This window comes from Callionymus lyra, chromosome 1 (genome assembly GCF_982586985.1).
Source record: "Callionymus lyra chromosome 1, fCalLyr1.hap1.1, whole genome shotgun sequence".
In the NCBI taxonomy this organism is placed as follows: Eukaryota; Metazoa; Chordata; class Actinopteri; order Syngnathiformes; family Callionymidae; genus Callionymus; species Callionymus lyra.
Genome location: NC_141818.1, coordinates 23137533 through 23165421, shown reverse-complemented (window position 1 = coordinate 23165421; position 27889 = coordinate 23137533). Strand labels below are relative to the sequence as shown.

Below are 27889 nucleotides of genomic sequence, written 5' to 3'. Positions count from 1 at the left end.
GCTATGTTATGAATCAGATTCCAACTTACAGCTTTCTCTTCCATCAAAATTAATTGATACTGTATGGAATTCTCACTGACTCCCATTTCCCCTGTGGTCTATTGGTAAAGATTCTAGGTTTCCCCCCATGTAGACTGGGTTCAACTCCCAAATTGGGAAAAAAGGAAATCTTATTTTTTGGCTGTGCAATGAGTTCTTTCTGCCCACGAGATCGTTTTATTTCGATGTTTAGAAACATAACTGCAGTATTTTACAGCTATGTTATGAATCAGATTCCAACAAAAAGCATTCTTTTCCATCAAAATATGTTTATCCTGTTTAGCAATCTCTTTTTGGCATATCTCCCATATGGTCTAGCGGTTAGGATTCCTGGTTTTCACCCAGGTGGCCCGTGTTCAACTCCGGGTATGGGAACAATAGGAATCTTATTTTTTTGCTATGCAATGAGTTCTGTCAGCCAATGAGACCTTTTAATTTGATGTTTAGACACACACGTGCAGTATTAAACAGCTATGTTATGAATCTGATTCCATTTCCCCTGTGGTCTATTGGTAAAGATTCTAGATTTCCCCCCATGTAGACTGGGTTCAACTCCCAAATTGGGAACAATAGAAATCTTATTTTTTTGCTATGCAATGAGTTCTGTCAGCCAATGAGACTTTTTAATTTGATGTTTAGACACACACGTGCAGTATTAAACAGCTATGTTATGAATCTGATTCCATTTCCCCTGTGGTCTATTGGTAAAGATTCTAGATTTCCCCCCATGTAGACTGGGTTCAACTCCCAAATTGGGAACAATAGAAATCTTATTTTTTTGCTATGCAATGAGTTCTGTCAGCCAATGAGACTTTTTAATTTGATGTTTAGACACACACGTGCACTATTAAACAGCTATGTTATGAATCCGTATCCATTTCCCCTGTGGTCTATTGGTAAAGATTCTAGATTTCCCCCCATGTAGACTGGGTTCTACTCCCAGTTTGGGAAAAATAGAAATCTTATTTTTTGGCTATGCAATGAGTTCTTTCTGCCCATGATATCATTTTATTTCGATGTTTAGACATATAGCTGCAGTATTTTACAGTTATCTTATGAATCAGATTCCAACAAATAGCAGTCTTTTCCATCAAAATTTGTTGATCCTGTTTAGCAATCTCTTTTTGGCATATCTCCCATATGCGGGAGGATTCCTGGTTTTCACCCAGGTGGCCGGGGTTCAACTCCCGGTATGGGAACAATAGAAATCTTATTTTTTTTGCTATGCAATGAGTTTTGTCAGCCAATGAGACCTTTTAATTCGATGTTTAGACACACACGTGCAGTATTAAACAGCTATGTTATGAATCAGATTCCAACATAGAGCTTTCTCTTCCATCAAAATGTGTTGATACTGTATGGAATTCTCACTGACTCCCATTTCCCCTGTGGTCTATTGGTAAGGATTCTTGTTTTCCCCCCATGTAGACTGGGTTCAACTACCAGTTTGGGAAAAATTGTAATCTTGTTTTTTGGCTATGCAATGAGTTCTTTCTGCCCATGAGATCGTTTTATTTCGATGTTTAGACATATGGCTGCAGTATTTTACAGTTATCTTATGAATCAGATTCCAACAAATAGCATTCTTTTCCATCAAAATTTGTTGATCCTGTTTAGCAATCTCTCTTTGGCATATCTCCCATATGGTCTAGCAGTTAGGATTCCTGGTTTTCACCCAGGTGGCCCGGGTTCAACTCCCAGTATGGGAACAATAGAAATCTTATTTTTTTGCTATGCAATGAGTTTTGTCATCCAATGAGACCTTTTAATTTGATGTTTAGACACACACGTGCAGTATTAAACAGCTATGTTATGAATCAGATTCCAACGTAGAGCTTTCTCTTCCATCAAAATTTGTTGATACTGTATGGAATTCTCACTGACTCCCATTTCCCCTGTGGTCTATTGGTAAGGATTCTTGTTTTCCCCCCATGTAGACTGGGTTCAACTCCCAAATTGGGAAAAATTGAAATCTTGTTTTTTGGCTATGCAATGAGTTCTTTCTGCCCATGAGATCGTTTTATTTCGATGTTTAGACATATGGCTGCAGTATTTTACAGTTATCTTATGAATCCGATTCCAACAAATAGCATTCTTTTCCATCTAAATTTGTTGATCCTGTTTAGCAATCTCTCTTTGACATATCTCCCATATGGTCTAGCGGTTAGGATTCCTGGTTTTCACCCAGGTGTCCCGGGTTCAACTCCCGGTATGGGAACAATAGAAATCTTATTTTTTTGCTATGCAATGAGTTTTGTCATCCAACGAGACCTTTTAATTCGATGTTTAGACACACACGTGCAGTACTAAACAGCTATGTTATGAATCAGATTCCAACTTACAGCTTTCTCTTCCATCAAAATTAATTGATACTGTATGGAATTCTCACTGACTCCCATTTCCCCTGTGGTCTATTGGTAAAGATTCTAGATTTCCCCCCATGTAGACTGGGTTCAACTCCCAAATTGGGAAAAATGGAAATCTTATTTTTTGGCTGTGCAATGAGTTCTTTCTGCCCACGAGATCGTTTTATTTCGATGTTTAGAAACATAACTGCAGTATTTTACAGCTATAATATGAATCAGATTCCAACAAATAGCATTCTTTTCCATCAAAATTTGTTGATCCTCTTTAGCATTCCCTGGATGACATATCTCCCATATGGTCTAGCGGTTAGGATTCCTGGTTTTCACCCAGGTGGCCGGGGTTCAACTCCCGGTATGGGAACAATAGAAATCTTATTTTTTTTGCTATGCAATGAGTTTTGTCAGCCAATGAGACCTTTTAATTCGATGTTTAGACACACACGTGCAGTATTAAACAGCTATGTTATGAATCAGATTCCAACATAGAGCTTTCTCTTCCATCAAAATGTGTTGATACTGTATGGAATTCTCACTGACTCCCATTTCCCCTGTGGTCTATTGGTTAGGATTCTTGTTTTCCCCCCATGTAGACTGGGTTCAACTACCAGTTTGGGAAAAATTGTAATCTTGTTTTTTGGCTATGCAATGAGTTCTTTCTGCCCATGAGATCGTTTTATTTCGATGTTTAGACATATGGCTGCAGTATTTTACAGTTATCTTATGAATCAGATTCCAACAAATAGCATTCTTTTCCATCAAAATTTGTTGATCCTGTTTAGCAATCTCTCTTTGGCATATCTCCCATATGGTCTAGCGGTTAGGATTCCTGGTTTTCACCCAGGTGGCCCGGGTTCAACTCCCGGTATGGGAACAATAGAAATCTTATTTTTTTGCTATGCAATGAGTTTTGTCATCCAACGAGACCTTTTAATTCGATGTTTAGACACACACGTGCAGTACTAAACAGCTATGTTATGAATCAGATTCCAACTTACAGCGTTCTCTTCCATCAAAATTAATTGATACTGTATGGAATTCTAACTGACTCCCATTTCCCCTGTGGTCTATTGGTAAAGATTCTAGATTTCCCCCCATGTAGACTGGGTTCAACTCCCAAATTGGGAAAAATGGAAATCTTATTTTTTGGCTGTGCAATGAGTTCTTTCTGCCCACGAGATCGTTTTATTTCGATGTTTAGAAACATAACTGCAGTATTTTACAGCTATAATATGAATCAGATTCCAACAAATAGCATTCTTTTCCATCAAAATGTGTTGATCCTGTTTAGCAATCTCTTTTTGGCATATCTCCCATATGGTCTAGTGGTTAGTATTCCTGGTTTTCACCCAGGTGGCCTGGTTTCAACTCCCGGTATGGGAACAATAGAAATCTTATTTTTTTGCTATGCAATGAGTTTTGTCAGCCAATGAGACCTTAATTTTATGTTTAGACACACACGTGCAGTATTAAACAGCTATGTTATGAATCAGATTCCAACTTAGAGCTTTCTCTTCCATCAAAATTTGTTGATACTGTATGGAATTCTCACTGACTCCCATTTCCCCTGTGGTCTATTGGTAAGGATTCTTGTTTTACCCCCATGTAGACTGGGTTCAACTACCAGTTTGGGAAAAATTGAAATCTTGTTTTTTGGCTATGCAATGAGTTCTTTCTGCCCATGAGATCGTTTTATTTCGATGTTTAGACATATGGCTGCAGTATTTTACAGTCATCTTATGAATCAGATTCCAACAAATAGCATTCTTTTCCATCAAAATTTGTTGATCCTGTTTAGCATTCCCTGGATGACATATCTCCCATATGGTCTAGCGGTTAGGATTCCTGGTTTTCACCCAGGTGGCCCGGGTTCAACTCCCGGTATGGGAACAATAGAAATCTTATTTTTTTGCTATGCAATGAGTTCTGTCAGCCAATGAGACCTTTTAATTCGATGTTTAGACACACACGTGCAGTATTAAACAGCTATGTTATGAATCCGATTCCATTTCCCCTGTGGTCTATTGGTAAAGATTCTAGGTTTCCCCCCATGTAGACTGGGTTCAACTCCCAAATTGGGAAAAAAGGAAATCTTATTTTTTGGCTGTGCAATGAGTTCTTTCTGCCCACGAGATCGTTTTATTTCGATGTTTAGAAACATAACTGCAGTATTAAACAGCTATGTTATGAATCAGATTCCAACAAAAAGCATTCTTTTCCATCAAAATGTGTTGATCCTGTTTAGCAATCTCTTTTTGGCATATCTCCCATATGGTCTAGCGGTTAGGATTCCTCGTTTTCACCCAGGTGGCCTGGGTTCAACTCCCGGTATGGGAACAATAGAAATCTTATTTTTTGGCTATGCAATGAATTCTTTCTGCCCATGAGATCGTTTTATTTAGATATTTAGACACATACCTGCAGTATTAAACAGCTATCTTATGAATCATCTTCAAACATATATCTTTCTCTTCCATCAAAATTAGTTGATACTGTGTAGAATTCTCACTGAGTCCCATTTCCCCTGTGGTCTATTGGTAAGGTTTCCTGATTTTCCCCCATGTAGTCTGGGTTCAACTCCCAAAATGGGAACAATAGAAGTCTTATTTTTTGGCTATGCAATGAGTTCTTTCTGCCCATGAGACTGTTTTATTTCGATGTTTAGAAAAAAAAACCCTGCAGTATTTTACAGTTATCTTATGAATCAGATTCCAACATATAGCTTTCTCTTCCATCAAAATTTGTTGATCCTATTTAGCATTCTCTGATTGGCATATCTCCCATATGGTCTTGCGGTTAGGATTCCTCGTTTTCACCCATGTTGCCTGGGTTCAACTCCCGGTATGGAAACAATAGAAAAGTTATTTTTTGGATATGCAATGAATTCTTTCTGTCCATGAGATCGTTTTATTTCGATGTTTAGACACATACCTGCAGTATTTTACAGCTATCTTATGAATCAGATTCCAACAAATAGCATTCTTTTCTATCAAAATTAGTTGATACTGTGTAGAATTCTCACTGAGTTCTGTGTCTCTTGTGGTCCAGTGGTTAGGATACCTGGTTTTCACCCAGTTAGTCTGAGTTCAAATCCCAGTATTAAACAGCTAAGTTGCAGTTGATACAGAACTCTAGTCTGGACTATTGCAAGAGTCTTAAAAAGAAGAAGCTGTCTCGCCTGCAGTTGATACAGAACTCTGCAGTGAGAATTCTGACCTGCTCAAGTAGAAGAACTCACATTTCTCAGATCCTTAAATCTCTTCACTGGCTTCCAGTTTCTTTCAGGGTCAACTTTAAAATTCTGGTTCTTACTTTCAGAGCTTTTCATGGTCAGGCTCCTCCTTACATCAGTGATCTGATCCAGCCTTACACCTCTGGCTCTGAGGTCTGTGGATCAGAATCTACTGATGGTTCCTGAACACGGTTCAGGACCAGAGGAGAGAAATCCTTCCAGGCTGTTGCTCTTAAGCTTTGGAATGATATTCCTCTCTCTTTGCGCTTGATGGATCTACTGACTACTTCAAGAAACATCTTAAGACATTTTTATTTGTGCAGGCTTTTTCTTGATTTTCTGGAACTCCTGTGTTATTCTCTGTTATCTTGACCTTTTAAGTATATATTTTATAGTATTATTTGGATTGTTTAACCGCTTTGTGACCCTGGTCTGGAAAAGCGCTCTATAAATATAAATGACTTACTTACTCTTTTGCCCCTCTCACAGGTGTTGAGCCCATGTTTTCTTTTCAGGGTTTGATGGCCGGGCCCCAAACATAGTTCACAGATTCATTACAAATTTCTGTCTAGAATTATATATGAAACATTTCTATGCAAGCGCAAAATTATTAAAATTCAGTGGAAATAAATTAAGCATGCAATATTTGATAAAGGGAATTATTGCTACGATCCTAATTTAAATGTACCGTCATTCAAATGCTTTTATTTCACTTCATAAATTGGAGCAGATATTATCTACAAGGGCAAAGGCGGTGACTTCACTGACAAATGGTTGAGCTTAAAATCATGAAGTAAGAGATGAAGAGAGATTTTACAATTCTTTGTGTAATCGAACTCTGTAGGTGGCCCTTATCTGTATCTGCTAATGAACATAATATTTTTGCAAAAACATGATGCTGCACAAATCCGTAGACAAAAATCCGCTTTATTGACATGAACCCTTGTGCTGGTACAAGGCAGGAGCTGGGGGGAAGCTCAGAAACGGTGCATAAATCAGATTTAAAAACAACATGACACAACTGCTTGTCACTGATATTTGTAGTTTCTTTAAAAGAAGAATGGAATAAAAAGATTGCATTACAAATAACTTGAAAATATTGATCCCCCTTCTTATGAGAGCATACCATGTAAACTGAGTTTTTTGTTAATATACAGTACAAAACATGCATTCCATGTTGTTCCACATCTGTCAGTCTAACAGTGTACACCAATTGCACAAAATCAAACAGTAGTAAAAAGGAAATAATACACAAACTGTACACATCCGCCACAGACGCTACACGCAAGACATACTTGGCTATTCCTAGTTCTCAGACACAGATTCTTTCCAAGCTACCATTATTTACAGACCGACGAGTTCTGTCCTCTGACTACTGGGCTGCTTTCATCACAGCCTGAGGTAAGCTTTAGCATGTGATACCCTGCTCAATATCAAAGACTAAAAACAGTAAATAAAGTATGACATTGCCAAACTTTCTTTAACATGAACTGGCACAAACAAAACCAACAGAATTTTACTTTTAAAGCCATTGTCGCAGCTAGTTTTTAGGTAAATAAAAAGTGCCAAATCACTTTTGATTTCTTCAGATGATTACAGTCTCACTTATGAGTTAGTGCAACACAACTTCAACACAAGTAAAAATCAATATCATTGATGACTGTAAAAAGGCAAAACCCACAAAGGCAAGAAAGGTCAAAAATAGTAGAACTCAGTAGTCCCTTTTCAGTTTTCGGCCGATGTCCACCTCATCCAGCCCAGTTGCCGACCTGGACTGTTGCAGCTCTCGCAGCTGGGAGTGAGTGCGAGGTGCCTGTTTCTTTAGCTTCTGCAGATGAACGTCGATGGGGTCAAGTTCTGGCTCAGAGGCAGGGACAGGCAGGTAGCCCCCGTCCCTTGGCAGACACATGCACCAGCCAGCACCAGCTAGGTCAAGCTCGCTGTAGGCAAACTCAGCCTTCTTCAGCTTGAAGTCCACCATGTCAGACGACTCGCTCATGTCTACCAGCAGATTCCAGAAGACGCAGCTCAGGATGATGCCGAGGAGCTGCAGAGAGGTCAGCAAACATGGTGAGTGGCTGCCTCAGTTGGTCAGCATTCTTTATCTTCACCCATGTTGATCGATCATCCTCTACACATCCCCTTTTTAACTTCATCACATCACATCCTCTTTTCATTCTTTGTCCCCATCTCTCCTATTCAGGTGTCCATTCTCCTCTTGAAACTTCTCTACTAATTCCTGATCGTATTCTTCCTCGTGACACATATTACCGACCAAACAACTTCAAAGCAAGGTTTGGAGTTTGATAGCATTACATTTTATCCCATGCTTTAAGTAGGATCACTGTGATTGAAAATAATAAATAAAAAAATAAAATAATGAATACATGATTGTGAAAATTATCCATTTACAGAATCTAAATATACACAGAAATGTGTCAGGGATGAATATTATCCTCGTCATTATTGACATGAATTCCATGAGATCAAAGCAACTGCAAGATCAATTTTGTAAGTTATTGTTTTTAAAACTTTGACTCTTGCAATCATTAATTAAAGATTTGGGCTGAAGACTGAAAAGGGGTTGATACACTAAAGTAGCCACAAATTAACAAGAGTGAACATATTGCATCATACAATACAATATTTTCTACTCGGCTTTAAACATTTGTCTTTGTCACACATTAAACCTAGTATTGTATCTGTTAATTCAAACCATCTGATCTGGGGAAGTGGCACTTAAAAAAAGACTCAGGGCTAGTAGAATGGAGCTGTAAATCACCTGAGGAAGGCCGACGGCGCAGCATAGCGCAACGGTAATTCCAATGTTGTCACCCATCCAAAGGTTGACGGCGTGGATGCAGCCGCGAACGTGAATCAGCTCCTGCAGGGTTTCACGCTGATGCACAGGAAGAGGCAGGAGAGGATTTTATTTTAAACAGAAGCTGCTAATGAAACACTGACAGTTTAACCGAGTAAAAGTTTTAATGTCATCAAAGGAACGACTCAGCAAAACTTGGGAAGTGAATTAGAACTTTTAAGAACCAGTTTATCATTCATTTGATTTAGTTCATCCCCAGAGACACTAGATTGAGAATCAAAATAAAAAGAATGTATTATTAAACAAACCAAAACACTATAAGATAACAGGATATACAAAGTCAATGGTTTTAAGTGGTGGGTGGTTGAGTTAGACATTTATGTCCTGTGAAAGGCATTTTACTCATTTACTTTTAGGAACATTCCATCATGTAAACAAATCGCTGTGGAATCAATTCAATTCAATTCAATTTTATTTAAAGTGTCTTATCATAAAGTTATCTCAAGACACTTTACAGTTGAAGTAAGACTATAGCTGATTAAGGAAAAAGCACAAGTTGCTGATTTGGAATTTTGATTTTGGTTTTAGTTGGCCTTTATTTGATTGTGATAGTGATAGTTCACCCAAAATTCCTAGTTGACTCAGTTTTTACTCTACTAGGTAAATATCAGAGGGATGTTTTTTGGTGTGTCTTTTTGGACAGAGAAAATAAGGCTCTGTTCGCGATAGAAATATGGATATACATTTCTGTATACAACACCAAAAAGTAATTGTTTTCTCTGGAAATAATCCCAAACATTATTCATCGACATGAAGGAGAGTAGAAAAAGTGTGAACTCTGAATTTTAGCTGAAATATCACTTTAATACTTGCTAAAAATGTAATATATTGCAGAATAAAGTGTTTATTGGTTTTGTTGAGTAGGCTGTGTAGGAAAGGATAGCCCGGGAAGGTGGGACTTGATCCACAGACCTAAGAGCCCGAGCTGGTGTGTAAGGCTGGATCAGATCACTGACTTAAGGAGAAGCCTGACCATGAATAGCTCTGAAAGTAAGAACCAGAATTTTAAAGTTGATCCTGAAAGAAACTGGCCGTTGCTCCTAAGCTTTGGAACGATCTTCCTCTCTCTCTGCGCTTGATGGATCTACTGACTCCTTCCAGAAACAGCTGTGTTTTGATTGTTTAAGAGATTTGTGACCCTGGTATGCGCTCTACAAATATATATTACTTACTTATTTACCGTTAATCAACATAAGCATGACTACAGTAGGTTAAAAAAAAACAAAAAAAACACCAATGACTATGCATTTTAACATTTTAAAATGATTAGAAGATTGTCAAAAACTTACAACATAAAAATAAATGTATACAATAAATATTTCATTAGCCCTTCAAAAACATAATGTTGAAGGTTATTAAATAGTAAGTAATTTGATGGATATTCAAAACTAATATCCAAAATATGATGGCATTTCTTGCTAAAGTCGATTACTTAAAACATCACACATGAAACCTGGCATTAAAATGGTATTGAACTATTTAATTTAAAGGTAGTAAATGAATGTTTGTTATGTTTACCAACTGTAACTTTCCTTCTTCCTGTAAATGTAGAAGATATCTAAAACTTCATTGCAGCCATGTTTCAGGGAACATAAGTACATCACCTGTTTATCCAGAGTCTGGTAGCCGCACAAAGTGTTGATCACCTCTCCTGCCTGCGAAAAGATGGTAGGTTGGTAGTTTAGGAGATCACCACAGATCACGTTAACTCCACTGTCGGTCAGACTTCTACTCCAGCAATGTTGGCTGTTCAAATCAACTATGGTGCCTCGAAAACTGGACGTTTTTAAACAAGTTTTTTGATTGCGATGACTGGGTAATTCCACCGTGAGTTTCTTAAATTAGCCACGAAGGCAGTATTGGTGGCCTGAGGTTGGAGTCTGATCAATACATTACCAATGTTTGGCTATAGGAAAGGCTTCATTAATGTTCACCATGTTTTTAAACCGTGAATGTAGCCTGGAGTGTTAAGAGGCAAAGGGAGGAACACGAAAATGTTCTCCAGCTAGAGTTGCCTCTTGCTGGATTCAAAAATCGTGCTTCTTGTTACAACACTTACCACCATAGCAGCAATTTTGAGTTACATGTTCCTTATTTTCAGAATACATCTTTAGCATTTACCATAGCAAGTTAACCTCTTCCACCTTAACCTAGCTTGCACGTCCTCCCTAGTTACGCCTATCCTCTCCTTGTCCTCATTGACTGCATCTATGAAGTAAACAGGATAAGGAAACATAAATCTACATCTTATTTTTTTTCCAACCAGTCATGTACTACATTACAGAGCGTGAAAAAAGTTATGCTTCAATGAAGCTTCGTGAGTTACCATCCTTTTGTTCAGAGCCCACTAGATGTTACCCTCAGCTCTATAATGTATACATTTGAACAGCAATTTACCGGTAATTGAAAATTAACATCATTTTGAAACTGTACTCTAAAAATGACACCGTTTCATGAAGCCTCATCAGCCATACACAACAAGAAAAATTACAAGATCAGGGGCCCTCATGTACAGAGAAGTTTGTGGACTATAAACAGTCGTACAGTAAAATCCAGAAAATGGTGCACGTACAAAACTATTCAGATGTATGAATCTGCACATGCACACAAATAGAAATACAATCAACGTGGTATTAATCGCAGCCTTGTTCGTCCCTTTGACATCTTAAAACGCAGTTTAACAAGAATAAAACTGTAAATCAGTAACTTAAAGCAGTGAGTAGTGACTATGGTGTGAATATGGTCTGATCGGCTGAGCTTCATATGTTGCAGTTGCGCAACATGCGTGAATTCTTATTACATTTATCAAATGAAAGCGTTTTGTTTTCAAATTACAAATTAACAAATCATGAGAAAGTGTATTTATATAGGTGTTTTCAAGGCAATCACTCCGATCAAATGATCACATGAGGGAAACTTTAGCCACTTAATTTCTGCAGCTTTACTTTGATCAAACGGACGTGATGTTGTTTCACAAGAACGTCTGTGACTCATAGAGAAGACTTGAAGTGATCAGACGTTTGTTTTGTTTGTTATATTATAAAAACAAACTTAAAATGTCTTTACATTTTTTGTGACTTGCTTGAAATAGCGGATTAAAATATTCAGTATAAAACTATCAATGTTGTCCTCTCTCTTTGCGCTTGATGGAGTCTACTGACTCCTTTAGGCATCTTAAGACGTTTCTATTTGTTCAGGCTTTTCCTTGATCCTCTGGAACTCCGGTTGTGTTATCAGTTTTATCTTGATCTTTAAAATATATACTTTATTGAATATTGTTTTGATTGTTTAAGCGCTTTGTGACCCTGGTCTGGAAAAGCGCTGTACAAATAAAAATTACTTACTTACTTACTTAATAAATACAGATCAGTTTAGTGAATGAGAACATATTTATAAGTTTGTGAATAATTTAACATCCACTAGTTTAACTACAAAAACGTGTTCGTACGTGCATGCTTGTGTTAATTTTTGATTCAACGTTGATCGTTAATGTAACTCTGACGTCAACGTCTCAACATGACTAGTGAGGCTGACATGCATCTGAGCAGTAAATAAAAACGTAAGCCACTTCCAAACTTCTCAAAAGTCTGACCTTTTTAACGCTCTTTTCATTATTGATACATACGAACTTTGACGTGGAAAAGTATGTCCCCAGGCCCCAGATGATAACAATTGTTTTGTAGCATTATATGATATTTTATAAAATCAAGATGTAAAGTCAATGTGATTTGCAAATTTCTTTTTACAGATTCTGGCAATTTGAATATGAAATAATGAAAATCCATAAAAACATACATTTTGAGTTGTATCTCTTTGTATGAAGTGTTAAGATTTGGCCACTGCTTATTTTTTATTTTCACATATAAAGTTTGGACACCCCTGATGTAGTACAAACATATACACTGTACGTCATAAACTTTGTTCAACGTCAGCAGAGAAAAAAAACACTCAATGACTGGATATATTTTAAAAATAGTTAAATTATATAATCTGGTATTAAATATGATGCATCATCATGATATGGCAAAAGTCATTGAAAAAAAGATGATATAATCACCATGTTAGGGATTTCATTCGCCATGTAGAACCACCATATGACCTTTCTTCTCAAATATTTCTTGATAGGGAAACTTAATTTGCTGCTGTGACAGCAACTCCATTAACAACTAAATAAGATTTAAAGGGTAGAACAATTCAGATGCTTTGGACTTTGAACCTGAAATATAAGGTGCTAAGAGAGGGCAATGGAGCCAGATAGAAGTAGGGAACACCACAGCACAGAGACCGCCCTGGTAAAAGTAAGTAACGACCTACTGATGGCCTCTGATCAGGGCCATGTTTCAGTTCTTGTTCTTCTAGATCTCAGTGCTGCATTTGACACTGTCGACCACCAAATCCTTCTACAGAGGCTAGAAAACCATTTAGGCATTCGTGGAACTGCTCTTGACTGGTTTAAATCTTACCTGTCGGATAGAACGCACTACAGTATGTACACGTGTCCCACAAGGTTCTGTTCTTGGTCCAATACTATTCACAATCTATATGCTCCCACTAGGGGACTTGATTAGAAGACACTCTATAAATTTTCACTGTTATGCTGATGACACCCAACTTTACCTGTCCATGAAGCCAGATGAAAGAATTAAGCTAACACAATTACAGTCCTGTATCACAGATATCAAGTCATGGATGACCAAAAACTTCCTCCTACTGAACTCAGAAAAGACTGAGGTTTTACTAGTTGGTCCGCAACATCTCAGACAATTATTAACTAATGATCTAGCTTTACAAAATGGACTTGCTCCTGCTACTAGCACCACTGTAAAGAATCTGGGTGTATGCTTTGATGAGGACTTATCATTTAACTCACACATAAAACAAATCTCACGGACTGCTTACTTCCACCTTCGTAACATTTCAAAAATTAGGCATTTCCTTCCTTTAGATGCTGCTGAGAAGCTCATCCATGCTTTTGTTACCTCCAGGCTGGACTATTGTAACTCTCTTCTGTCAGGCTGTTCTAAAAAGTCTCTCAGAACTCTTAAGCTCATTCAGAACTCTGCAGCTCGTGTCCTGACTAAGACTAAGAGGCGCGAACACATTTCCCCTGTACTGTCTTCCCTACATTGGCTTCCTGTAGAATTTAGAATACTAGCAGCAGTCTAGCACCAACATACATTAAAGATTTAATCCAAACTTACCAACCCTCAAAGACCTTACGATCCCTAAACTCTGATCTACTAGTTATACCACAAATCTCTAAATGTAGATTCGGAGCCAGGGCCTTCAGTTTTCAAGCCCCTCTACTGTGGAACAAACTACCGGCTTCAGTCCGGAGGGCAGACACCCTCTCTATGTTTAAAAATAATCTTAAAACCTTACTTTTCGATAAAGCCTATAATTAACTTGACTGTTTATCTCTAGCTGTCATAACAAACAAAACTGTTTATCTTAGCTGCTATAGGCTGAGAATGCTGGAGGAGTTTTAGTTTTAGTTTTAGACACCGAGCTCTGTATATCCTTCTTTTCTCGCCGGGGCCGTTCTGGCTTGGCCGGTTCGGGTGTGGGGGTCCGGCGGGTGAACCGTCAGGGGTGGGGCTGGGGCTGGCCGGGTGTTCTGGATGACCTTCCGGCCCCGATGGCTTCGCCTGGTCTGTGGTGGGGGGCCTGTCTTGGGGTGGGTGTCTGCTGCAGCGGTGGCTGTGGTCCTCTACCCGCCCTGTGTGGCATGTGCCGTGGTCGGGGGGTTTGTCGCCCTTGGTCCTGGGGGTTCGTGGCCGGGCTGGTCGGTCTTTCGGGGGCTTCCCGGGTGGGGGGGGCCACACTGGGCGGGGCCGCATTGGGGGGACGGCGGAGGCATTGGGCGGACCCATGTTACCGTAGTGACCATGTACCGCCCATGCAAGTGTTGCTGTCCCCCTGGGTGCTGCATGGTGGGTGGGGGCGGTGGCTGGGGGTCAGTACGTGTGGTGGGCGGGGCCTCGGCACCTTAGAGACCGTGGACTGCCCATGGAATACTGCTGGCCCCCCAAACTTCCCTCATGGGGAGGTGGGCTGCGGCTGTTGGGGACGGTCTACAGTTCAAAGACTGGGGGCCGTTCCCGGACGGCTGCAGCCCCATTGCCCCCGCCCTGCCCGCACAACCGTGGCCCCCCTGTGACCCGGGGGACCTGCGCCGGTGCCTGGCCATTGCTCCCCCGGACTCATGCGGTGGCACTCAACCCGGGTACTGACCGTGTCCGCAGGGTATTGGGGGTTTTCCCGCCGCCGCTGCTGTGGTGGGTCCCCATCTCCTTGACTCGGTCCCCTGCTATGGACTTGGTGGCGGCCGGACGGTCTGGGGGTCCTCCGTCGCCCAGCCTGGCCCCGGGGCCCTATCCCCTGACTGGTTCTTCTGGCTGCCCCTCTGCCCCGGTGCCTGCGCCTGGTGCCTCCCCCTCTCTGCTTCCTCGGTCGTCCTCGCCTGTGCTCGCCCTCTCGCGCCCCCGGTGGTGGTCCGCCTTCTCGCTGGTGTTTGGGGTCGGCTCTGGTGGTTATCTCGCCTGCCGGGTCCTGGTCTCCCGCGGGTTCCTGCCGTGGCTTGGGCCCCTGTGTCTGGATCTGCTGTGCTAGGTATGTGCCCTCTGGCCTGGCTATTTCAACCCCCCCCCCCCCTTCTCCCCTCTATATATCTTCACCCGTCACCGGAGTCTGTATACCTGTGTATTGTCTACATTTGTCCCAAACCCACACCTTTTTATTTCTCTCCCAGAGCCCCAGGGATCCACCTCCAGAGCTGCTGCTGATCCAGGATCTTCACCACGTCATCAGATCCCGAGTTCTCTCCAGCACCCCCATGGACCCTCCTACACTCTCCTCTTTTCTCTCACTATATCCTCCCTCACTCCTCTCCTTATCCATCTGTCTATCCCCCCATCCTTCCTCCCAGCCGGTCAAAGCGGCAGGCCGTCAACAATGAGTCGGGTTCCGCTCGAGGTTTCTGCCTTCTAAAAGGAAGTTTTTCCTCGCCATTGCTCACTGTACAGCTCACTGTACAGTGTTTTGTTTCTTGCTCTTTGTTGAATTGCTGGGATCTATTTTTCCTTAATCAACTGTAGTCTTATTTCAACTGTATAGTGTCTTGAGATAACTTTGTTATGATAAGACACTTTAAATAAAATTGAATTGAAGTATTTTTATGGATTTAGTTTAAATAAATAAAAGTCTTTCCAAGTATAATGGCCTGGGAATTAAAACTAGACCACATACACAAAATAATATAATGATTTTCTCAATGTTGGGAGAAAGTTGAATAATCATGAAATATTTGTATGTCAGGTCTTAGGGTATTTGTATTGGCAACTTACAAATGTGTATTTTAAATCTCTCTTACTAAAAATAGAACTAAAACCATTGATGTGTAGAACCTTTCTTGTTGCACTTTGGATAAAAGAAACAGCATTTCAGGCTTGAGCATTTTAGCAAATGATGTGCATTTTTCAAGTCGTATAAAGACCCAACATTACGTTTTCCTTTTTATGCAACCATTTACGATTGATATTAACACATGTATGAAGATTATAAATGTATTGGTTTTATATATTTTTTAAAAACAACCTTGGGCAGCGTATCTGATTAAAGAGACATTGGGCAATCTCTTAATTTTATACATTTTATTAGAAATTCTCTGAATGTGCATAGTGGGAAATTTTTATCTGGTGGTGGGTCAAGGTGAAACTTGTTTTTATATTGTTTATGATATTCTTGATAATCTTTTAAAATATAAACATACATAAAAAAATGACATGTTAAATTTTTCAAAACTTCTGCTTCTGCCGATGTCAACCATGTTTTTTATTGCAAATGAAACCTACAGATTTTTTAGTTTTTGTTTAACTTGGGTCTCATCACTTTAAAAGTATCTGGTATTACAATACTTAAAGCTCACCAGGAATCTGTAATGTAGCTTTGAAGCATGCCAAAATCACCTAAATCCATTTTCATATGTCCTTCACTCAACAGTATACAAGTAATTTCAAGGTTACAGTAAATGGAAGGCGAATGGTAGATTCTCAAAATCTACTTTTGTTTTGGGGCATCTTGAAATCAAATTGTGTAAACCTTGGCGTATGTAAGCTAAAAATTGGCTAAGGAGATGCAATGCATCATGATATATACAGGAGACTCAGAAGAATATCTCAGGGCCAAACTAAACATAAAATTAGATGTATAATTATTATTTTGAAAATACAAATCATTTCATTTTCTGTCAATCTGCACAGTTGATTTCAAAATGTTGGAATTATTTTTTTTTTAAGATTTTTTAGGAAGATTTAATATTTCTTCAACTGTTAATTTGTGCAAATCTTTTTACTCAAAATTTAGTTATCTTTTTAATTTTAAGGTGGCAGATAATGTATTACAATTTACAATGTCTGTGTTTGTTGTGGAGCTTACCTTGCCTGGAACACAACAGGTGTATGGAACACCACATGCCAATGGACCAGTACCATTGCAGAAATGGTACTGGTTGACTCCCCAGTCCTTGTACTCATCACCCCCACAACATGAAAACTGAAAAGAATATAGAGTTACCTTATTGCATTTTATTAATGTTTCAGAGAATGTTTCTTGCTTTTATCAGATTAATATAGTGTGTCTAATTAACTAAAAGGATGTTTTTAATTATATTTTATGTGAAGAACTTTGTGACTCATTTTAGTCTGAAAGGTGCTATAGAAATTATTATTGCAGCTCTGAGACATCACGCTTGAAATTTGAGCAATGACATTGATTAATACTAAACCTGAGCAGTTTTAATTGTGCTCTTTCAATCTGCCTATGGTAAAGTGTTAATGTGTGTGGACATAATGCCATTTTTAAAACTTTTTAAACCATATGTACATTGTATTTAACTGAAATAAAAGCAATGTAGAGCATAAATCATGCATGTCTGTATAAACAGTTTATATCTGTGCGGTCTCTGGGTCAAGGTGACCCATTGTCCCAAAACAAATGTGTTTAAAGTATCCCTTGTAGTGCCCACAAATATACTAATATATATATATATATCTTTTTTAATACGCGTGTATTACACAGGAGCCTTATCAATAATAGTGGACAATAATATATAGTAGATAATCTTATTGCATGGTCTATGTAGCTGAATGGTTTTCAAGCAATAAACATTAACTGCCTCATATGATACAGCAAGTGATAATGCTGCCCTTGATTTTTTTTTTGATTTTTTTTTTTAACTGCCTTAAACTGAGATGAACTTGAGAATGAAAAGACTGCATTAAAGTGTATCCTCTATAAATGTACTACATAAATTTAAACCATAGATTTGAATGGTGTTAACAATAGGGGCTGTAATTGCGGGCACATGTACCCATTTACCAAGTCCAAGCTCCATTATGTTGTGAAAGTGTTCTCAGGATAATGCATAGTGCTACATGGATGTACATTTTAATTTACTTCCGTATAGTTTTTAACAGAAGCGAACATACTATGTGGACTCAAAGATAATTTCATGCCAAATATTGATAGTTAAAGATGTTAAAAAGCCTTTTTCTCTTTCTTTTTTTCAACACAATCTGCAAACATCACTCAATGTAGACCTAGTCCCTTAAGCCAGTCACGCACTTTAAAATAAATTTTCATAGAGTCAAAATATATTTTTTATGAGTGTTTTGATCTTTGAATGGTCATAAAAATATACACGCTACACTTCAGTTGGCGGACTGTATGATTGTATAACTATTTTAACTTTTTTTATGTGGCCTCCATAAAAATTCTGCCCTTTGAGTTGATAAGATGCCAATTAACCAACTCATATATTGAACACTACCTTTTGTTGCACATAATCCAAGATGTTTTTAAAGTCCAGGTCATCATAGTAGTGTTTGATTCCCTCACGGATGCTGCTCTGAAATAGCGAAGAGGTCTGCAGAAAGACAAAGAAAACATTAATAGTGAAAAAAAAATGTGCATCGCTCTAGTGTGGGGCAGTAAATGATCTGAAAATGATATTACATTTACCTTTTTCTCAAAGACAAGTGCTGTGGCTAGTGCGATGGCCTGAAGGAGCAGCAACACGCAAAGAACACAGAGGAACTGGGTACAAGGCAAAAATAAATTGTTAACTTTTTAATTGTTATGCAATGTTCTCTCCATTTGATTTGTGCCAACTTGTGATTAGTTGTTGTTGCTTTCTTTTAAATCTGTGATAACAAATATACAATCTTAATCATTTGAGAAAATGTGTTTACATTTTATCATACATGATGTTCAGAGAGTGCATCAGTTGTTGAGGTGTGTTAACATCCATTGGAGAAATATTTATTGTTTCACCAATCTGCTAGTTTGCACTAAGGATCAACCATTTTTAAGGGCTATACCACTACATCTGTAATATTAATGATTAAAGACAAATGTCAAAATGCACAAAAACAATTATAAACATGATTCTTGTGACACATGACAACTATTTTTACCATGTGCAGCAGGGTCTTGTTGTCCCTGAGCGAGCCCACCATGCCCACCACAGACACAGTGAACATCACCAGACCCAGCAGGATGAGCACCACAGCGGGAGCCAGGAAAAGACCCTCCAGGGTTCGATTCTTCTGACGTTCCACCTCAGCGTATAATCCAACACACAGCACACAGAGGCCCATTAGCTGTTGAAAGAAAAGTTAATCAATATACAAACCTTGATATCCGTACTCATGAAGTAACCATTCCCAACTACATCAAAATAACAGTCATTCATAAATTAAACAAATGTCAATGATAAATTGAAAGGAGGATTTGGCATCTGACATTTTGAATGTCCCTTATCATTGACCGGATAACCCCTGTACATCCTCAGCGGGTATCTTAAGAGCCCCAAGTGTTTGCCTCATCAACCAGCGTACATTTTCCAAATGGAAATGGTTTCAGCTGTGATTTCTTTACAGCCCTGACCATCTGATTGTTATGACTTTTTCCTTAGTGAACTTACAAAGTTGTTTAGCATTCAGTAGAAAGACTTGTTGCAAGCCTTTGTCATGCTATGATGACATTTAAGACAATTATAATAAATACATTTAATTTATTATTCAATTGGTTGTCAATAGAGAGGTACAAATTTTGACCAAAAAAAGGAACAGCACAGGGCTTCATTGGGACCAAATATTAGTTCAGAAGCTCCAGAAAGAATCAGTTATATTTCTAAAAACTTAAAGGTCATTTTAGTGGAACTGCTTTTTGAAGAGTGGGATGCAACACACATACTTAATTTCAATACATTCTACTTTCTAGAGAAAACAAAGTTGCATATTAGGAACATTTATAATGGTTTGCCACAAAACATAGTTTTTCCTTTAGTCTACATTTTTTCTTAAATTAAATATAAATATTTTCTCAAACATTACAGTGATGTTATATCATTCAGTTTTTACTGGCTTCTGCTACCTTCATTTTTTAAATTTCTTGAGAAAAAAAACTTTTGTGATAATAGCTTATATTAGTCTTTGTACAACATCTTGAATGAATTTTTCTAAATAGCTTCTAAATTAAAGTAATGTAGTACTTTGCCCTTAAGTTGACCCTGTCCATTTCCGACTAGCAGAGATCAATTTAACTGCATATCACTAACTGGCAGTGAATGTTTTACAGCTTCCATTCACTATGGACAAGCTTGGACAAATCTGACCAAAGTGCTGTGAAAAGAGAAGTAGTACATTGGTTCTCTTGTATGGATTTTCAACAGAAAACTGAGGCAATCAGCTCTGAGAGTTGGTTCCATCTACTGGTCACAACCTTTTAGAAAGCACTATGAGATTTCATAGCAGCATCATTGCTGCTGTGAACAGGACTGAAATAGAATGGACTACATATTAATTGCACTATATCAATGGTTATCCGGTATCAGTCTGCAGGCATTTTTTCCCGGGCCACACAGAAAGAAAAAAACATTATTTTTCGCTCTATTGATTACTAATATTTAAAAGGTGTTTTATTCTGAAAAAAGACTTCATTGATTTTCTCTCGAGAAGCATTACCGTGTCATGACCCGTCCATTAGCATGTTTTAGTTATGTTTACTCAAAAAAAAATAAACCTGTTAAAATGAGTGAAATGTCTTGTTGCAACAAAAAAGTATTTTCCTGATTGATTGAAGCCTTTACTTTCATGTAACCCTCATTTGATGTATTTTCTGTGCTTTTTTAAAAAGCACATAGTGACTTCTGAATGTCTGAAAGGCGCTATATAAATATGTTTATTATTATAAGCTTTTTGTCACCATGGCACTTTTTCATTCAAGATTGATAATTGGTCCTGTAACATGGCTAAGAGACCGTGAACTATAATTTCACACTTGTATTAGATCTATTGATCATATAAATGTTACTGAATAAATAAAAGGTTTGATTATTTCACGTGAAGCCATTCAAGTAAAAACGAACAAAACACACGACAGTAAAAGGCGTCTACTATTTTCCGTCGGCTAAACAGTGGCCCTTTAACGGCATCCAACGCCCTGCACCATAGGGCTGTTTGCTAATCGGTGATTTATGGATGTGAAGGATGACCAAGATGTCAAAATATACCCAATAGGGTATTGTTGCAACACTATCTTGTGAAACCGTCAAATAATATACAGCGTTTCGAATGAAAACTAAAAAAAGGGTTAGTGTAATGATGCTAATATCATCCCATCATTCACCTGCTAGCAACTGCACAGAGCCATCGACACAAAACCCCATTGATAATATTGCTAGTTTTAGTTTACAGTCGCACAAAATAAGTACACACATGTAACATGTGTCTGTCCTCAGTTGTGTGCTTGTGTTGCGTGACAGATACTAAATAGGTCTCCCAGTATATGTTGGGCGCGATTTTAATGGAGGTTTTGTTGTATCGAAAACAGCTACCTTAGGTTGACAGATCGATCCAGATTTTATAGAAATATGAAAATTACACCGACAACTTTCCTAAACACTCGACAGCACATATCCCGATTTTTAAAGACGTTTATGTGGATTTGTAATGTGTTAAAATTAATACGGTAAAACATTAATAGCGAAGTGTAGGACGTTTTCGATTAAAAGCAGGTCTTTTTTGAATGATGTCTTGTGCGTGGTCAGAGGTGGTTCGTGTCTCCTTCAAATACACAACGACTACCGTCATTATTTAATTGAATTCACGATCTTAACAGAAGCACCGAAAACTTACCGAAAAGACCATGGAGTAGACGTTTAAGGTGAATTTAATGAAGTAGTAAAAGTGGTTGTTTTTCCTCAATTCAGAGTAGGGAGGCATGGCTACTCGCGTCGGTGGAGCTAGCTAACGCGCCAGGCGAGCTTCGTTGAAAGTCTTTTAAAAACAGGAAGTTTCAAATAAATAATATTCCAAATAACATCAGGATAGGCAAGAAGATTGCTCGCTAATATCCAAATTGAAGGCCGCTTTCATTTCTGATAGAAAGCAACACTTCCGTGCGGCCGGCTAGCCCACGCTTTGTTTTGACTCTATCCTTAAAGCTACAGTACCGCAAACCAAGAGCCCGCACAACAGCCGCCTTAATACTGACAATAGTTTGAGGGTGTTTTTATCACATCAATACTGCCATCAGTGCGAATATTTTAGTATTTTTTAATTTGCCCGATTTACAAATGGGGAAAATGACCTTGTATTTGACACAGATATTGTAAATGTTTGCCATGTGAATAAGTAAAGCTAGTCACATTACCAGTAATGGATTACCTCCAAAGATAATCTAAGCACCACATTGCATCATCTGTTGCTACCACTTGTTGGATATATATGGAAAGCTTATAAGGGGTGAATTGAGTTTACTCACCCAGAAGAGGAAAAACATTACGGACGTTTAAAGTACCATTATCTCTTTGTTGATTTCACACTGTCCTATTATGTAGCAAGGTTGTCTTTAAGGACTAACTCTGTAGTCATATGATATTTATATATATATATATATATATATATATATATATATATATATATGTATATATATATATATATGTGTGTGTGTATGTATGTATGTATATATATATATATATATATGCGGAGCCCTATCCTGCCCCCAGCAAATTGTCTAAGTTACTTTTATTCAACCAATAAGTATTTTGACCAGAAATTAAACAGCAGTCTCCGGAAAGATGGTCCATGTGCAAAATTCATCATTTTGGGGAAAAAACAAACATTTATCAGCTTGTATCTCTTTCTCTGCAGCCTGAAGTTGTTGTTGAGAATCTTGATGTACTGTTGATGTACTTTTTTCATCGTACCATTTACTGTGATGTGGTTCCCTGGTCCATTGGCTGAAAAAACACCCTTAGGTTCACATTACACATACACATTAGGTTCCCGCCACCATGTTTGGCAGTGAGAATGGTGTTTTTCTGGTTGAAGGCCTCTCCTTTTTTAAGCCAAATACAGGCTACATCGTTGTGACGAAACAATTTCATTTTTGTTTCGTCTGACCATAAAACAGATGTCCAGAAGTGTTCTTCAACAGAAGAAGTTTTTTTTTGTGCCCGATCTGGAGAAATGGTGTCCTCCTTGGTCGGCATCCATGGAAGTCAGCAGTGTGCAGAGTCTGTCGGACCGTCTGCCTTAGATGTTGCCAATAGAAGAGCCTACATTCTCCAGGATGGCCTTGGTCCTAATCTGTGGATTCTTTTTCTCCTCTCTCACAATCCTCCAGGCCAGCACAGGTGTCCTGAGTGGTGGGTAGCCACAATACTACTTTGTTTTAGCCATGGCTGTCTCCAAACCAACTGCAGTGAGCTGCTGCTTTTCACCTATTTCGTTGATTAAAATGGCTGTTCCTAATTCATTTGGTTTATTAGCAACATTTAGAACAGCTTGGACTGTTTGGAAGGGTATTGAGCTTTGGATTTTCCTGTAGACTGTGACAGTTTGCCTAAGGGTATGAATCGTTTTGGCTATGCCACTTTTTGTTCAACTGTAAAGAAAAGTTGAGAAACATTTTTTTTTACCATAATGGTTACACATGGTCTATCTTTTGGTAGATGGCTGTCTATATTTTAGTCAACATTTGCTGGGGTATGAATCATTTCAGGCTCCTCTTTATAAATATGTAATCTTTTGATTTCACACTATATATTATATATATATATATATATATATATATATATACGTATATATATATATGTATAAAGTAGTTATTTATTTCACCATGACTTTTCAGCATTCATATGACTTTTATAGTTTGGATCATTCTGATAGTTACATCACTTATCACACATAATCAATAGTTTGTCGTTTATCCTTGAGCATCAATCCTTCCTGCAGCATATATGTTTACCTCAATGTGACAAATTAAGGATAAAAAAATCAAACAAAACTTTAGTTTAGCAGACTGTCATGTTATATTCTATAAATATGCAATATTGTGTCGTATCCACTCTTTTAAATTCTGAATCGTTACAAAGACTTATTGATTCGATTCTTCTTTTGTGATTCTTGTGGGCCATTAGATGGCCAGCAGTCTATTAGAAAGGCCAGCACCTCTTGTCTTTTACAAATAATTGATTGGCAACATTGAATGAGGAGTAAGAGAACAGTTTAGTGAAAAGTAGAAAATCAATCGATGTAAAGGTCAAAAACAAAATCAGCTGCAATAGGCAGTCTTGAAAAGATAACGTAAGTAAACCATAGGAATTAGAGATTTTGCAACTCCTTTCCGCCCACTGCGGTCAGGATGTTTAATAAATGTTTTTTGTTAGTGGCATCACTCCCTACCAACACTCTAGGTACTGTGCACTGTATATATTAATCATTACTTATTTTATTATTGTGCTTGTTTTATTGTATTATTATTTACATATTACATAATTATCATTATTATTGTTTTTTTGTTTATTATGATGATTCTTTTTTATTTATTAATGTTTTTGTCTGTTGCAACACTGAGTGTGTTTGCTTCCGGCGTAGCGCCGAGTCATGCCAAAGTGATTTCACCTTAAATTCACCCTCAAAGTAACCCTAGGGTGAATGGGTTTTGAGGGGGTCCAGCACACTTCTAGGTCCCACTTAGGCCCTCCTGCCTTGAATGAGGCTCACAGCTGGTGCTGGTTCCATTAGACGTGTTGGCTTTTAAATTTTTGCTTCTGCTGGCCAAGGCTTTAGAAAAGAAAGCAAGTGAGCTTAATGCACTCTGTATGAACCTCTCTTTTGGAGACCATGAGCCGTCTGTGTTCTGAGCCAAAACCCAGTTTTCAGTTCAAAAGTTCTCACCTGGTCCTTTCGATCGACAGTTCTCACATTGTGGGCATTCCACCCATCCACAGCAGCTTTATTTCCTGAGAGTTGTCAGGAGGTAAAACCTGAACACCCAGCTGCTTTTGACCTTCTACCACTCCAGCATAAGGGATTTATCTGCACTGAGGCAGAGAGGAAGGGTCTGCAGAGGGTTAAAAGGACGGCAGATTTGATCACTGAACATGTATAGCTCCACTTATAACCACTTTACTATGTACTCTACACCAGTGGTCACTTTCTTACCAGTGTAATACCAACATACATCCACCTCTTCTAATCTTTCATTTACTTATATTTTAAGGTATTCATTTTGTATTTGTATATAATCTACTGTATGCAAAAGGTGGTGCCATTCAATGTTATTGTATTTTACAATGATAATAAAGGTTATATTTATTAATCTGATCATGTGGGTCTACGTCGAAGTCATTTGGAGAATGGGCTGGAGGAAACACACATGATTCAAAGAGTTAAAAAGGTCTTGTTTTTGACCATCTGAAAAAAAACAATCTAATACATGTACAATTTTCTGCACCTGTTGTTTGCAACCGAGTTTTCTTCTTTATAAATATTGCTTCCTTACTGATTGGTCATTGGTCAAAGAGTTGAGTAATTCTTCTCGTGTCAACATTTGACTAATTGTTTCAAAGGAAACCTACTGTATTCCCCAATTGCCTTTGAACTGCTTTACCAAGTGTAAGTAACTAAGTAAGTAATTTATATTTGTAAAGCGCTTTTCACAAGAGTCACAAAGCTCTTAAACAGATCAATACACAGTTCAGATACATACATATCTAAAACAATTTCTCTCCAAATAGTTTCTGTAATCCACTTTTGTTTGGCTAACTATTGTCATGTCCCCAGTTATTTTACTGTATGAGGAAATTGTATGGGACTATAACTGTTGCTAAATCTTTGTAAATGCGTGAAAGGATTTGAAAATATACTCGTGTATCTTTACAGTGATCCACAAATGCGTCACTCGATTTACGAATGTGTAACTCGATTTTTAAATGTGTAATTCAGAATAAGTATGCTCAAATCTATAAAAAATGAAAAGTCAAGCATTACAAACTTTGCACAAGTTTCAAAAAACAGAAAAACCTGGAGCCTCATGCACAAAGAAGTTAGTTGAACTTATACTAAATACGGTCTGACGCTCAAATCTACAGGTTTGAATCTGTGTATGAATCTGTACGTACACACAAATAAAAGCACTTTAATACATCCCAATCAAAGTAGAATTAAGGTAAGGTAAGGTAAGGTAAAACTTTATTGATCCCTCAGGAGGTCTCCTTCGGGAAATTGTTTTTTACCAATAGCCAGCAATTTTTCATAAACAATAAAAAATAAGACATAAAAAATAAAATAAGAAGAAGAACATAAAGAGGAAGAACAAGATGACACAAGTCTAAAGAGTCTAAAGTCTAAAGACAAAGACAAAGAACATAGGTCAAGGAAAGAAAAAACAACAAAGACAAAGGATACAAAGACTAACATGGAACAGAACATCCAGATACTCTCACTCCACTCCTGCCCCCGAACTCAGAATTGTACAATTGAATAGCCCGAGGGATGAATGAGTCCCTGAGTCTATTTGTTTTGCACCTGGGTAGGAGCATTCGTGCATTTAAAAAAATTATAGTAAAAAAAATAATAAAAAACAGAAAATTATAGAAATTGCTGCGGAGCTACTGGAAGAGGCAGCCGTCCTCGTCGGCGCCTTTAATCCTAAAAGAATTAGTGCTATAGTTTACGGCAGTTCACCTCTAGATTGCAGGTTCGAGTTCCGTCTAGTCATTCTCATTTTTACGTGATTGTTTTTAAATTGTATTGTTATGTAAAGAATATTTCGGTATTAGTTTCAACAAAAGACATTGTTTTCTTTTTGTTAAGACATTATTTATATTTTCACATTATTGACACCAGAGAGTTTATTCTCTCCTAATAATCAGTTAAACTGTCTGATGATGTAATCAGAGTAAAATGCCATTGATTAAAATACTTCAATTATTTCCTGATACCACAAGATAATTATTTCCTGGCCACAACTCGGTAATTCCTAGCCACAAATTATCTTTTTTTTTTATCCATTTCATATCTGGGGCTTGTTCATGTTCTATCCGTGTCAACTATATCCAGCTGCATGGAGGCGTACACATTTGAAGATGGTGAACCGTGGCCGAACTGTTGAGAAAGTCACGTCACAAAAAATGTCTTTTCTGTTTTTTAGAAGTTGTGATGCTTGACTTGTCAGTTTTTATAGATTTGAGCATACTTATTCTGAATTACACGTTTACAAATCAAGTTTCACATTCATAAATCAAGAAAAATGTACAAAGCTTTAGCAACAGTAATAGCCCCATAAAATTGTGTTTTGTGGAATTTGACAGATTTCTGTGAAGGATTATGATTACATAAATATCCTTTTACCTCAGAAGAATGTGATTGTTTCAGTATCTTGGTGAAGGGTAAGCAAATGTTCTGATGATGATGCTGGTTTGCTACCTATGTGTCAATTCTGCACACCATTACAAATGCAAAATTTCAACAGACTACTACTTCCAACTACTACTTTCTGGGAGTTTTAAAAACATCCCAAATGGTCCAGTGGTGAGGGTTCCTGATTCCTTTCCAGGAAACCCAGTTTCAATACTTGTTCCAAACTGATCATTCATAGAGTTGAGTTTTCTTGTTTCACCATTTGACTAATTAACTAATTACTAATAACAGAACAAACCTTCTGTATTCCCCAACTGCCTTTGGACTGCATGCTTTGAACTGCTATAACAAGTGTCCAATTTCTCTCCTAATAGTTTCTGTAATCCACTTTTGTGTAGCTAAAAGGCAGCATGTTTTCGCTAAGCTGTCTGAGGAGAGAGCTTCTTAGAGCAGCCACCCTGTGACGTACAGTTTTTGAAAACCCTGAGCAAATTCAGCTGGGAAGTGGGCTCTAGTACTGCCAGTGTTAACGGACACTTCTCTGATGGGTTGATGCGACATGCGGTCCATGTTCTGGCCAAGCATGGATCTGGTCGAGACAGTCATCTTTTGTCGATCTCTATGCATCACATCATCCTGTATGTGATATTAACAAGGAATG

At 38.0% G+C, this 27889-nt stretch overlaps 1 protein-coding gene and 6 non-coding genes across 7 annotated transcripts; 6 read left to right on the top strand and 1 right to left on the bottom strand.

The window, feature by feature from the left end:
- Positions 1 to 1676: 1676 nt before the first annotated feature.
- Positions 1677 to 1748, top strand: trnae-uuc (transfer RNA glutamic acid (anticodon UUC)). The gene has a single exon. It is a non-coding gene; the product is annotated as a tRNA-Glu (tRNA).
- A 437-nt stretch (positions 1749 to 2185) lies between these two features.
- Positions 2186 to 2257, top strand: trnae-uuc (transfer RNA glutamic acid (anticodon UUC)). Its single transcript has one exon. It is a non-coding gene; the product is annotated as a tRNA-Glu (tRNA).
- Positions 2258 to 2694: 437 nt separating this feature from the next.
- On the top strand, positions 2695 to 2766 carry trnae-uuc (transfer RNA glutamic acid (anticodon UUC)). Its single transcript has one exon. It is a non-coding gene; the product is annotated as a tRNA-Glu (tRNA).
- A 438-nt stretch (positions 2767 to 3204) lies between these two features.
- On the top strand, positions 3205 to 3276 carry trnae-uuc (transfer RNA glutamic acid (anticodon UUC)). Its single transcript has one exon. It is a non-coding gene; the product is annotated as a tRNA-Glu (tRNA).
- Positions 3277 to 4220: 944 nt separating this feature from the next.
- Positions 4221 to 4292, top strand: trnae-uuc (transfer RNA glutamic acid (anticodon UUC)). Its single transcript has one exon. It is a non-coding gene; the product is annotated as a tRNA-Glu (tRNA).
- A 375-nt stretch (positions 4293 to 4667) lies between these two features.
- On the top strand, positions 4668 to 4739 carry trnae-uuc (transfer RNA glutamic acid (anticodon UUC)). Its single transcript has one exon. It is a non-coding gene; the product is annotated as a tRNA-Glu (tRNA).
- Positions 4740 to 6543: 1804 nt separating this feature from the next.
- LOC148088430 (tetraspanin-15) lies at positions 6544 to 22003 on the bottom strand. Its single transcript, XM_087797654.1, has 8 exons — positions 21715 to 22003; positions 18991 to 19176; positions 18536 to 18610; positions 18345 to 18440; positions 16952 to 17068; positions 10120 to 10170; positions 8417 to 8533; positions 6544 to 7681 (listed from the first exon to the last, which is right to left on the bottom strand). Exons 1-8 carry the CDS (start codon positions 21799 to 21801, stop codon positions 7346 to 7348), a joined length of 1065 nt encoding a protein of 354 aa, XP_087653780.1. The 5' UTR covers positions 21802 to 22003; the 3' UTR covers positions 6544 to 7345.
- Between the last annotated feature and the right edge of the window lie 5886 nt (positions 22004 to 27889).